This window comes from Eptesicus fuscus, chromosome 16 (assembly GCF_027574615.1).
Source record: "Eptesicus fuscus isolate TK198812 chromosome 16, DD_ASM_mEF_20220401, whole genome shotgun sequence".
Lineage (NCBI taxonomy): Eukaryota > Metazoa > Chordata > Mammalia > Chiroptera > Vespertilionidae > Eptesicus > Eptesicus fuscus.
This window is the reverse complement of record NC_072488.1, coordinates 11,382,064-11,394,889: the sequence shown is the minus strand read 5'-3', so window position 1 is coordinate 11,394,889 and position 12,826 is coordinate 11,382,064. Positions and strand designations below refer to the sequence as shown.

General features: G+C 57.7%; 2 protein-coding genes across 6 annotated transcripts in view; one reads left to right on the top strand and one right to left on the bottom strand.

The window, feature by feature from the left end:
- OTOF (otoferlin) overlaps positions 1-2,942 on the top strand; it is a 72,126-nt gene extending 69,184 nt beyond the window's left edge. For 3 of the 5 annotated variants that reach the window (XM_028140271.2, XM_054727923.1, XM_054727924.1), the window contains 4 exons: positions 88-329; positions 505-683; positions 788-888; positions 1,161-1,341. In XM_028140271.2, the coding sequence (XP_027996072.2) occupies positions 88-329; positions 505-683; positions 788-888; positions 1,161-1,341 (703 nt within the window). Of the gene's footprint in view, positions 1-87; positions 330-504; positions 684-787; positions 889-1,160; positions 1,342-2,761 lie in introns of those variants that run through there. The other 2 variants (XM_008162342.2, XM_008162343.2) reach the window with 1 other exon arrangement.
- Positions 2,943-4,095: 1,153 nt separating this feature from the next.
- Positions 4,096-12,826, bottom strand: part of DRC1 (dynein regulatory complex subunit 1) — a 34,266-nt gene continuing 25,535 nt past the window's right edge. The window contains exons 12-17 of the mRNA XM_054727808.1: positions 11,304-11,393; positions 10,846-10,929; positions 7,154-7,437; positions 5,892-6,032; positions 5,451-5,553; positions 4,096-4,321 (exon numbers count right to left, since the gene is read on the bottom strand). Of these exons, the coding sequence (XP_054583783.1) occupies positions 4,253-4,321; positions 5,451-5,553; positions 5,892-6,032; positions 7,154-7,437; positions 10,846-10,929; positions 11,304-11,393 (771 nt within the window). The 3' untranslated portion in view covers positions 4,096-4,252. The remainder of the gene's footprint in view (positions 4,322-5,450; positions 5,554-5,891; positions 6,033-7,153; positions 7,438-10,845; positions 10,930-11,303; positions 11,394-12,826) is intronic.

The following is a 12,826-nucleotide window of genomic DNA, read 5'->3' as shown; positions in this document are numbered from 1 at the left end:
GAGCGATGCTGGATCCCCAGGTGAGAGGGGGAGCTGGGGCGGGGCGGGGCGGGGTGGCTGCAGGACTGAGCAGGTGGCTCCCTGCAGGTGGCTGAAGGGCCAGCAGGAGGACAAGCAGGACACAGACGTCCACTACCACTCGCTGACGGGCGAGGGCAACTTCAACTGGCGCTACCTCTTCCCCTTCGACTACCTGGCTGCCGAGGAGAAGATCGTCATCTCCAAGAAGGAGTCCATGTTCTCCTGGGACGAGACCGAATACAAGATCCCAGCACGGCTCACCCTGCAGATCTGGGACGCTGACCACTTCTCCGCCGACGACTTCCTGGGTGCAGGGCTGGGCGGGGCTGAGGGGCTGGGACCCGGGACAGAGAGGGCGGGGGAGGGGGAGGGGGGCAGGGAGAACCCACCCACCCTGGCGGGGGGGGGGGTGGGGGGGGGGGGGGGGGGAACAGTCCTTCCCATCAGTCTGTCCGTCAGAGCTGACGCTGAGATTTGCCACAGGGGCCATCGAGCTGGACCTGAACCGGTTCCCCCGGGGCGCGAAGACGGCCAAGCAGTGCACCATGGAGATGGCCACGGGGGAGGTGGACGTGCCCCTGGTCTCCATCTTCAAGCAGAAGCGTGTCAAAGGCTGGTGGCCCCTCCTGGCCCGCAATGAGAATGACGAGTTTGAGCTCACGGTGGGCACCACCCCTGCTGGGGCGGCGGGCAGGGCTGAGCCGGTGCCCGTGCGGAGGGCCGGCGCCTGGGCCAGGCCCTGGGACAGCTCCGTTCCTCTCTGCAGGGCAAAGTGGAGGCCGAGCTGCATCTGCTGACCGCGGAGGAGGCGGAAAAGAACCCAGTGGGCCTTGCCCGCAATGAACCTGACCCTCTAGAGAAACCCAAGTGAGTGCCCGCCCGCCCGGAGCCCCGGCCACGCCGGTCCCCGGGGGCACTGAACCAGGAAGGAAGGGCCGGAACCTTTGGGCCTTCTTGCCCCCACTCTGCAGGCACCTCTACCCTTTCCTCCCTTCCTGGGAACTCCTCAGCCCAGGGTGGCCCCCTCTGGGCCAGGACCCCTTTGTGCTGGCCCCCTCTGGGCCGGGCCCCCTGCCGCTCTGAGCCTTCACCCTGTGCGTCCTTTCTCGGTGCTCCCTCTGCTCCTCCTGCGGCTCCAGCCGGCCCGACACGAGCTTCATCTGGTTCTTGAACCCTCTCAAGTCTGCCCGCTACTTCCTGTGGCACACGTATCGCTGGCTGCTGCTCAAGCTGCTGCTGCTCGCGCTGCTGCTGCTGCTCCTCGCCCTCTTCCTCTACTCTGTGCCTGGCTACCTGGTCAAGAAGATCCTGGGGGCCTGAGCCCGCATCCTCTGGGTCTGGTACTCCTCCCCCTCCCTCTGGACCGGGCTCAGGAGCTTGACAGCATGTGGAGCACACACAGCACTCACACATAGCACACACACAGCACTCACACGGAACACACACACAGCACACACACGGAACACACACACAGCACTCACATAGCACACACAGTTATACAAGCACAATTGCACACACATGTGCACACACAGAGGAACTTTCGAACGCTTTTGTAGGCTCTCAGAGCTGGAAATGACTACTTTACATGATTACATATCGGGCCTCAGAGGTGAGGTAACTCACCCAACGTCCCCTAGCAAATTGGGGTGGAGCTAGGACTAGGTTTCCAAGTTACCAACCCAGCACTCCTCAAACTTCGCCGCCTCCTCTCCCAGTGATTCCTGACCGACTAACCTACTGCATTGGCGGAAAGAGACTGAGATATGGACAGGGAAAGGGGAAGGTTTGGGCCCTAGCAGGCCAGTCCTGAATAGCTCCTGCATCCCCAGCTGCCCACCCCGGCAGTGTTCCGCCCTGCAGGACGATAAGTAGCTCCATCCAAGGCCAGCATCTTAGTAGCCAACATCTGCTGAGCACCGCTCGGCGCCAGGCACCGCCACTGCCTCACTTCCCCTTCCACCGACCCTGGAGTAGGGTCCACTGCTGACCCACCGTGCAAGTGAGGAACTGAGGCTCAAAGAGGCGCTAACTTGCCCCGTCCCGGCTGGGACTGGAAACCAGGTGCCCTGTGCACCCCCACCCTCCACCCCCGCCCCCCTGCCCAGCTGAGTCCTCCAGGCACCGGCAGGCAGGAGTTTGAAAAGCACATTCAGCACTTGAATTTCATGTCTTGACATTTTGTAAAGCCTCTTGCTTTGTAGCACAAACAACAGACTGTAAAGCTTAATGAGCGCTTCGTGGCTAGGAGGCCACTTGGCAGGTAGAGCAGCGACCACCCCCGACAGTGGGCAGGTCGGTGAGGGTGGCGTGCGCCCCACTGGGGCTCCTCGGACCCTGGACAGAAGCTTCTGATCCTCAGGAAGGGGGAGAGGTTGAGAAACACTGGTCTCACTGAGGGAGGACACGGGGACCCTGTACAGTGACCGGCTAAGCAGAGCAGCTCCCTAAGACCAGGGCTGCCCCTTTGGGTCGCGAGCGGCCATGGCTGCCGGTGTCCAGGTGGGGGCTCGGGGCTGCCCAAAGGCCAGAGATGCCAGCTCGGCCTTGGGAGGGGGTGGGGACGCCGGAGGGTCCTGCCAACGGGCATGTGAGCAGCCAACCCGGTGCTTAGCCATGGCTCCGGCCCAGTCTCCGGCACTCAGCCTTTCGGGGCCATGGCGGGGTCTCTTGGGGTCCAGCAGGGCTGAGGGGATGGGTACCCTGGGAGATGCCCTGCCTGACCGCCGCTCCCCTCCCCCAGCCGGCCCGACACCGCCTTCGTCTGGTTCCTCAACCCCCTCAAGTCCATCAAGTACCTCATCTGCACGCGCTACAAGTGGCTCATCATCAAGATCGTGCTGGCGCTGCTGGCGCTGCTCATGCTGGGCCTCTTCCTCTACAGCCTCCCCGGCTACATGGTCAAGAAGCTCCTGGGGGCGTGAGGGCCCCACGGCGCCCCCTCCCGGGCCTGTGCGTTCGCCCCTCCCCTGGCGTGGACTTTCCAGACTCCCTGGGGAGCCTCCAGAGCCCCTGTCCACCCCCCAGGCCTCGGGTCCCGGGAGCCCCACTGCACATCCTCTCCTCCCCAAGCCTGCTGCTGGCGGGGTCCTGCCCCTCTGGTCCCTGCCTGTGGGTGGGGGGTCTGCCCTGCCTTGCTGAGGCACCCCCCTTCTTCAGGCCCTGGTTCCAGAGGAAGCCACCCCAAACCTCCCCCAGGCCTTCCAGGCAAGGACTAAAGCTTTAATGAAATTAACCGAGAATCATGCCATGGGCCAGTGCCCAGGGCTGTCTAAAAATATGAATGAGCGAAAAGCATCAACCCCCCTCCCCCCGACATAGCCTGTGAGGGCAGTGGCACCACCAGTGGGCAGACCCTTCCTACTAACCCGGGGGTGGCTGCTCCGAGCTGTGCACTCCCGTGGCTTTCCCCTCCACGTGGCTCCCCTTCCACATGGTTCTCTTCCACGTGGCTCCTCCTCCTGCCGGGGCAGCTGTTTTCTCCCTCCCCTCCCCTTGCCCAGCTGTGAGGTTTTATCCATGCCCAGGGCATCCTCTGTCAGGCTAGGGCCCTCCCGCCCTGCCCAGCGGCAGCGCCTCTGTACCTGAGGTGCTGCCCTGCCTGCGTGAGCTGGGTTTCACCTGGCTGTCTTTCCTGAGTGGTGATTTTTCTCTTAATAAAAGAAATCAAACATGAACTGACGAGTCTGCTCAAGTGGGGGGACGGGGTGGGGCGCAGGGTCGGCGAGCACTCTGAGGTTGGCAAACTCAGTACCAGCTGGCCCCTCTGGCTTTTCCAGAGGGCACCCGGGGGCCCCAAAAGCTCAACCACCGGGTCCTGCAGGCCCAAGGACAGAGTGGAAGCTGAGGACACTACAAGCTGCCCAAAAGCTCCAGCTCCCAGGGACAGACACCAACTGCCCCCCCAAAAACAAGGGAGCCCGAGCCACCGACCTGGGCTGCATCTCCCAGCCACGTGCCTGCTCTCCTGCCACAGTCTGAGGCTGGGGACCAAGTCCCCTCAGGACACAGAGGTGGGGGTAGGGGCCCGTCTCACCGGCCCTGACCCCTTTAAAAAGACCCAGCCACAACGTTTTCAAGACTTTAATCATGAATAGAGGACACAGGTCACTCGTGCCGCCTCTCAGCGGCAGCTCTGGGACAGGCAGGGTGCGCCCTGCGGTGCCCGGGCCATGGGTGCGGCTGGCACCCGCACCTGCACCCACACCCGCACAGGTGCCCAGCTGACGGCACGTCAGGGCTGGCTGGACTTCGTGGAGATCCGCAGCACCTGCGTCGGAGGAACTTGCAGTTCCGAGTTTATCTGGAAGAGAGGGCGTGGAGGTCACCCCGTTTTCCAGGGGGGCCCCTGCCTGGCCTCTGGGGGTCTCCCACAGGCCTCTGAACCTGTGCATGCCCTCCCTCCCCGAATGCCTCCGATGTCCGGGAACGCCCCAGCTGCCTTCCTTCAGGAGCCCAGTTCCGGGGCTTCTGGCTGGGCTTCTGCTCCGGCTACTCGCCTCGGGGGACGTTCTTAACCTCCCACGCTGATCATCCTCTTAAATTCTTTCCCCTCTCCGCCTGCCACCCCGTCCCCAGTCTAGCCCTATACTCCCTGCCCCCCATCCTCTTACACACAATAGCATCGATGGAAGGGGGGACCACAGGCTCCCCTAATGTCTTAATCCTGTCATGGCCAAGGGGTCATCATGACACCCAAGCTGACCGCGTCCCCTGTTCAGGGGCAGCCTGCGGCCTGAGACCACACCGGGCCGCGCAGCCCCAGAGCCTGGCCTGTCACCTCTCCCCCCCCACACTGAGGGCAGAGGAACTATGCTCAGCCCAGGGTCACAACCCCCGGGCCCATGACCTCAGCACCATGTGAAGGACACCCCATCACCAATCAGAGCCAGCAGCAAACGGTGTCACGAACCAAAGGGAGCAGAGACGGTGAGACCACCCCCTCTTGTCAGGCCTTGTTGCCCGACCCTGGCGGGAGTGGGCACACAGGGGGCCAGGGGACATCGGCCCCAGTGGGAGCCTCCTCTGCCCGTGGCACGTGCCAGGCCGGACGACCTGGGCTGCAGAGCGGGGAGAGCCCCTGCTCTGCGAAGTCACATCTCCTTTTCGGGGAAAGGGGGAGAAGCGTTCTGCCCCCTCTTCCCACAGACGGTGGTGAGGACCAAAGGAGGAGCCTGGCCTGGAAGGGCTCAGGGAACTGACACCCCAAGGCCCTGCACTGCTCCCAAGAGGGTCCAGGGAGCAGCTGGCGCCCAAACCAGGGCGGCGTGGCGCCCGACAATCCGCGTCTCTAAACTTGCTTGCCTCAGTGGGGGAGGGGGCACGTCATGTCCTAATATCAGCCCCAGGGCACACTCCTCGCCCCCCCCTGCTCCCACCCCGCCTCCTGCCCTCACCCCGGAGGCCCCGCCCAGCCAGGAGGCCCCGCCCACCTTGGAGTCCAGGTACTTCTGCAGCAGCACCTGCAGCTCCGAGTTCTGCTGCTCCAGCGCGTCGCACTCCAGCAGCAGCTCCGCCCTCTGCATCAGGACCAGGCTTTGGGCAGAAAAATCCGTGAGACGCCCATGGCCTCCTCCATCCTCTGCCGAGGATCTCTGTCTCTGCTCAGCTGGAGGTGGGAGAGGACCCCAGAAGCCGCACCCACCAGAGCAGCCCTCCTGCCAGAAAGAGCCAGGCTGGCAGGGACAGAACAGGGGGAGCAGGGCCAGAGAGCCAGGCACCCGGCGCTGCCCCCACCCCCCAACAGGAGATGCCCAAGGCAGCTCCTCTCCGGGAGTTCATGGACAGGGAGGCGGCACTGCGGCCGCTCCACGCGGGATCCTTCCCCGCCACCTGCCAGCTCCCTCCTCCTGGGCCAGGACGCGCACACTCACTGGTATTTCTCCAGGGCTGCGTACAGACCATCCCAGAGGTTCTGCTTGGAGCGAGGGATCACCGCGGCCAGGGCCTTCCAGTAGTCGGAGTCCTTGGAGTTATCGCGCATGGCCTTCAACTTCACTGGTGCCCGATAGTCCCTGAAGGTTAAGGGCACTGGTGCCATCAAGTCCAGCTGGCACCACCCAGGCCCCCGGGCACTCCAGGCACAGTGCCTGTCCCTCACAGACACACGGCCTTCCCACCGGTCACCTTCCCAATCAGTCATACATGCCAACCGGCGGACCAGGGTCCGAGAGGTTGGCGGCCACTGATTCAAGCTAATCGGGTTATGGAGACTCGGAAAGGACACACGCTTGTCGTCACTGTCCCTGATTCCTGGGGCATGGTCACCTGTGGGAGCACCACTGGAGTTTATCCAGCCTCTTTCTCTCAATCAGTTTACCTCACCGGCTTTAAGCTCATTCCTATGCCCGTTTCTCTCACTAACGCATCCAATCAGCTCTCAAACTCTGTCATCACCTTTCCATCCGCTCTTAATAGCCTTAATCCAGGATAGTACCTCCCAGCTGCCCATCGCTCTCCTTGTGCCCAACATCACCCCCTCCCTGTCGCCAAAATGATCTCTCCAAAACGCAAGTCTAATCCCAGCTCCCCCGCTGCTTAAGGTTTGTTTCTAGCTTTGTTTAAAGGGTGAAGACCAAGATCTTGAGCACACAGTAGGCAGGCTTTCCGAGATCTGACCTGCCTCTCCCACCCACCAGCCCACTAACCAGACCCTGACACTCGAGCCATACCTCCCTGTTAGGATTCTTGCCTCCACCAGGCCCTTCCCCGGGCTGTGACATCCTGAAATGCCCTTTCCTCCCCTCTATCCAGCCAAGAAAACCCAGTTCCAGGGCCAGCCTCTCCTAATGCCCTCTCTGACACGCCAAATGGAGTTGACCACGGCCTCCTCTGAGCAAGGTGACACCCCGCAAATGCGTTGACAATCGTTCTGATCACGAGGTGTTACTCCCACGGGGCCTACACATAGCAGACTCCAACGAATGAGTAAACGAATGAGTGAATGGTGAATGAGATCGAATGAGTAAACGAATGAGTGAATGGTGAATGAGATCGCGTCAACGCCCCAGCTCTTTCGTCATAATGCCCCTGGGACATCCCTTTCCTCACTCCCCAAGTTCTTGCTCAGCAGCCTCTTCTCCACTCGCTGGCATCTGCTTAGCCCCTCCTCCCACCCAGCTTCCCCGCAGCCCACCTGGGCTTCTTCAGGCCCTTGACAAAGGCCTCCAGAATCTTAAGGACATCGTTGGGGTGGATGAGCCTGGGAGAAGTGGGGGCCTCCTCCTCTTCCACAGTGCTTTCCGCCTCCTCTTCCTCCAGACTTTCCTCCTCCTCCTCTTCCTCCTCCTCCTCCTCCTTCTCCTCCTCTTCCTTCTTCTTCTTCTTCTCCTCCTCCTCCTCCTCCTCCTCCTCCTCCTCTTCCCCCTCGTGGACTGGCAGCTCTGCCGGCTCCAGTGCTGGCATCAGGTTGTCTCCCTCCTGTAGGGGTAACAGATTCTGGGGGATGATCTGGAGCAAGGTGCCAGAGGAAACTATGGATTGAGGATATACAAGCATGAGTGTATAAAGATAGACGGGAAGAAAAAAAAGAGAAAATTTTATAGAAGTTACAGAAAAGATCAAAGGGATGCATTTACACTAGAAAAGAAGTAGGAGAAAGAGTGGAAAAGAGTGGGGATGGGACCAGGCAGAGGCAAATGGGGGCTCCAGAAGAATGATAAAGCTCTATTTCTAAATCAGGGTGCACAGGGGCTCCTTTTATTGATATTCAGAAAGCTTGCATGATATATACCTCCTTTTGAATCATAAGACAAAATAAATTCTATTTTAATTTTTAAATTTCGAAAAATTCAAAAATTCTTCCGACTCCTGTTTCTCAGTTCATTCAGTTTCTTTCCCACAGACAAACCATGTTGTCAGTTTCTTATATATCCTTTCAAAGAGATATTATGTCCATACAAGCACATACTTTTCCCATTTTTACATAAATGATACTATCCAACATACATAATTCTGCACTGCCTTTTTCACATACCAATAAACCTTAGTGATCTTATTAAATAACTACACAAAGAACTGTTTGTTCCTTTTTACAGCTGCATAGTATTCCATTGTGCAGATGCTCCACCTATTACCTAATCCATTGTGTAGATGCTCCATCTATTACCTAATCCATTGTGCAGATGCTCCATCTATTACCTAATCCATTGTGTAGATGCTCCACCTATTATCTAATCCATTGTGTAGATGCTCCACCTATTATCTAATCCATTGTGCAGATGCTCCATCTATTACCTAATCCATTGTGTAGATGCTCCATCTATTATCTAATCCATTGTGCAGATGCTCCACCTATTATCTAATCCATTGTGCAGATGCTCCATCTATTACCTAATCCATTGTGCAGATGCTCCGTCTATTACCTAATCCATTGTGTAGATGCTCCACCTATTATCTAATCCATTGTGCAGATGCTCCATCTATTACCTAATCCATTGTGCAGATGCTCCATCTATTACCTAATCCATTGTGTAGATGCTTCGTCTATTACCTAATCCATTGTGTAGATGCTCCATCTATTATCTAATCCGTTGTGCAGATGCTCCACCTATTATCTAATCCATTGTGTAGATGCTCCACCTATTATCTAATCCATTGTGCAGATGCTCCATCTATTACCTAATCCATTGTGCAGATGCTCCATCTATTACCTAATCCATTGTGCAGATGCTCCGTCTATTACCTAATCCATTGTGTAGATGCTCCATCTATTATCTAATCCATTGTGTAGATGCTCCATCTATTATCTAATCCATTGTGCAGATGCTCCGTCTATTACCTAATCCATTGTGCAGATGCTCCGTCTATTACCTAATCCATTGTGCAGATGCTCCATCTATTACCTAATCCATTGTGCAGATGCTCCACCTATTATCTAATCCATTGTGCAGATGCTCCACCTATTACCTAATCCATTGTGTAGATGCTCCATCTATTACCTAATCCATTGTGTAGATGCTCCATCTATTACCTAATCCATTGTGCAGATGCTCCACCTATTATCTAATCCATTGTGTAGATGCATCAAATGATGAAAATTCAGGTTGTCTCCAATCTTCTGCCATTTCAAATAATGCTGCAATTAATAAGCTACAATAAACTTATTTCAAATGTGTGTATGTGTGTATATATGTATATGTATGTATGTATACATTTGTATATACATATGTACATATGTATATATACACACACTGAGTGGCCAGATTATGATGATCTCTGAAAGCATAACATCTGGCCACTCAGTGTGTGTGTGTGTGTGTGTGTGTGTGTGTGTGTGTGTGTGTGTGTGTATACTCTGGAAAATATGGTGCCTGTATTTCCCCCTCCCCCCCCCCCCTCCCAGCAAGCCGCTGTCCCAGTGCTGGAGCTGAGAGTGAGTACCGTATTTTCCGGCGTATAAGACCCCCGACTTTTGAGAAGATTTTCCTGGGTTACAAAGTCATCTTATACGCCGGAAAATACTATATATATATATATATATATATATATATATATATATATATAGCCTGGTGCATGGATTTGTGCATGGGTGGGGTCCAGCCAGCCTGGCCAGGGGAAGGGGACATGGGCGGTTGGCCGGCCTGCCTGCTGGTCAAACTCCTGGTCGAGGGGACAATTTGTATATTAGCCTTTTATTATATAGGATATACACTGAGGGGCCAGATTATTATGCGTTCAGAGATCATAATAATCTGGCCAGTCAGTGTATATATATCTCCTAAAAGAGGGCTTACGTGGTAAGTGAGGTGTATGCCGTTTTGTAATAATTGTGCCGCCAAATGCCCTCCAAGGAAGCTGCGGCCGTTTACTCTCCAACCGGCAACTCGTGCGTGTGCCTGTTTCCCACGCCTCCGCCGTTACTATGGGTTCTCAAACTTGCAGATTTTTGCCAGCCTAACGGGTGAAAATATGTTTGAGCAGTTTCAATTTGCATTTCTCTTGTTACAAGAAAGCCTCATTATATATATATTTTATACGGTTAAAAGTTATTCGTATTGCCTCTTCTACGAGGTGTTGAAATGTTCTGATCCCTTGTCTGCTCCATTGAGTTGTTGGTCTTTTTCTTATTGGTTTATGGGAATTCTTTATATATTAAGGAAATCTGCCCTTAACTGTCATGAGTTTAAAGTATTTTTTCATAGCTGTCATGAATATCTTAACTTTACTTACAGTGATTTTTACCCTACAGAGTTTTTTAACACACTCAAATATATCCTTTTTTTCCTTCCCCACACCCCCTTACTGTGCACCTCACTTCGGTGCCTGCAGCCCGTCGGCAGAGGCCAGCAGCGGTTCGAGGCCACCGTGGGCCCTGGCATTGCGCACCGTGAGTCCCATTCTTTACGGCTTCTGGCCTTTGTCCACACAATCAACTCTTTTTTGGGAAGCATATCAGGACGCTCACACGTTAGGGGCTAGCAATACTCAAAACACCTTTTAAATTCAAGTTTTTAACTTTTAAATTAAAATCTTACATTTTTACCATGATGACTTTCTCACAATAGTCCATTACAATCCAGATGGGCAATTCTAAATGGGCTCAGCATCGCAGGCAAGTGCTACGGACCAATCACCGATCACTGGGTGGGCCTGGGTCTCACCGGGAGGCCTGGCTGTGAGGGACGGCCCCGGTGTGAGACCAGCCCCTCATCCCAGCCACGCTTCCTTCGCAAACAGAAAAGGCGACACTGATAAAGGACTCAGCTGACTTACCCTCCCGGCCTGAAACCCTCGCTGCTGCTTTAACAGTATCTCTCCGGGGTAGCAGGGCCTCCGGGGGCTTCCCGGGAGAAGTAAAATGCTCTCTTTGCCACTGCCCCACCTCACCTGGCTGGAGAGATGCTGAGCTCGGTATCTGAGGAAGAAATTCACCAGTTTGTATAAGTCGTCCTCGCTCTCAATGCCAAGGGCCTGCGGGGGAAACAGAAAGACGCTCAAACACCAACCACTTCAGGAGGCCACCTGCCGCCGGGCGTGGCGGCCCTCGGCTCCTGAGAGCAAGAGGCTTGGCTGGCTCCCCTCCCATCCCTGGCGCCTGCCGTGGCCCGGAGGAGCGGCCACTTCGCATGGGGCAGCGCGGCCAGGGGTGGGCGAGACCTCAGTGACCGAGGCCGGCTGGTGGCGTGGCGAGTAAGGGGAGGGACGGAAGGGACGTGAGCCCAGGGAGGCCGGGGAGACCCACGTGGACTCGGGGCAGAGGCAATGTGGGGAAGCAGGCGGCGGCCTTAGAATGAGCCCCCCCCCCCCGCCCCCGCCCCCGTGTCCACGCCGCCGGCGGGACTCACGGAGAAGACGGCGTCCAGCCTCAGCAGGTAGCACTCGCTCTTCTCCAGGGGCTGCAGGAGGCTCAGCAGCTTGCTCTCGATGAGGAAGCCCTGGGGACGGGACACGGCATCTCCGCTCAGAGACGGCTCAGGAGGAGTCCCGGTCTGCAGCCGCCTCTGCGCGCCCAGCCAGGGAGACCTCGGAGCAGAGGCCCCGGGCGAGCCCAGGCGGCGGGTCCCCCGGGGAAGGCCTTCGCGGGATGCCGTGGCGCCCGTCCCAGGGACCCAGCCAGTCCTCACCACGGACTCAGTCCTCCACCTCAGGAGGGTGCTGGCTCATCACCCACAAGTACCTGGGTGAACCCCCGGGTTGCCCACAGCAGTCCTGACCTGACCCAGTCAGATTCCCACCCCCCAATGTCACTTCACCACCATGCTAGTCCCCACAGAGCTACAGAGTACGGCAGTAGGCAGGGAGGGGGCAGCAGGCAGGGAGGGGGGCAGCAGGCAGGGAGGGGGGCAGCAGGCAGGGAGGGGGGCAGCAGGCAGGGAGGGGGCAGCAGGCAGGGAGGGGGGCAGCAGGCAGGGAGGGGGCAGCAGGCAGAGAGGGGGGCAGCAGGCAGAGAGGGGGCAGCAGGCAGGGAGGGGGCAGCAGGCAGAGAGGGGGGCAGCAGGCAGAGAGGGGGGCAGCAGGCAGGGAGGCGGGCAGTGGGGAGGCGGGCAGTGGGGATGTGGCCACTGGCAGCGACCTGCGACCGAGAGGGGAGCCCCTCCAGCCGCCTCCTTCAGCAGGAGCTGCCTCAGGGCCAGGAGCCAGCCTTGGGGCCAAAGAAAATGCCCCCAGGGGTGGGCGGCTGCTGACCTCGCTCCAACTCTCCCATCACCTCAAAACTGAAATCAAAGAAACACCCATCACGTCTGGTAACCACCCCACCTCCGGCTGAACCAGCTCCGAGGCAGCCCTTCCCTGAGCCAGCGGGTTCTGCTCTCAGGCAGTGCGGCAGCCAGGGCCCGGCACACCCAGGTCATCCGTGACCCAGCAGCTCCCGGAGAACGGCGTGGTGGGCGTGGCCACTGTCCTGGGCAGGTGGGTTCATGGAGGCGACACTGGTGCCCCTTCCCTTGCAGAATGAGTGAGCATCTTGTTTTCAGTAGCAGGAGCCTGGCCTACGCCGGCCTGACACGCTAAGGGAGAACCACCTGCCAGCTGAGCCGCATCGAGGCACGGCCTGTCTGTGAGCGTCCCCCAGCAATCCTCCCGAGGGCCAGCCCACGCCTGTCTGTGAGCGTCCCCCAGCAATCCTCCCGAGGGCCAGTCCACGCCTGTCTGTGAGCGTCCCCCAGCAATCCTCCCGAGGGCCAGTCCACGCCTGTCTGTGAGTGTCCCCCAGCAATCCTCCCGAGAGTCAGCCCACGCCTGTCTGTGAGTGTCCCCCAGCAATCCTCCCGAGGGCCAGTCCACGCCTGTCTGTGAGCGTCCCCCAGCAATCCTCCCGAGGGCCAGTCCACGCCTGTCTGTGAGTGTCCCCCAGCAATCCCCCTGA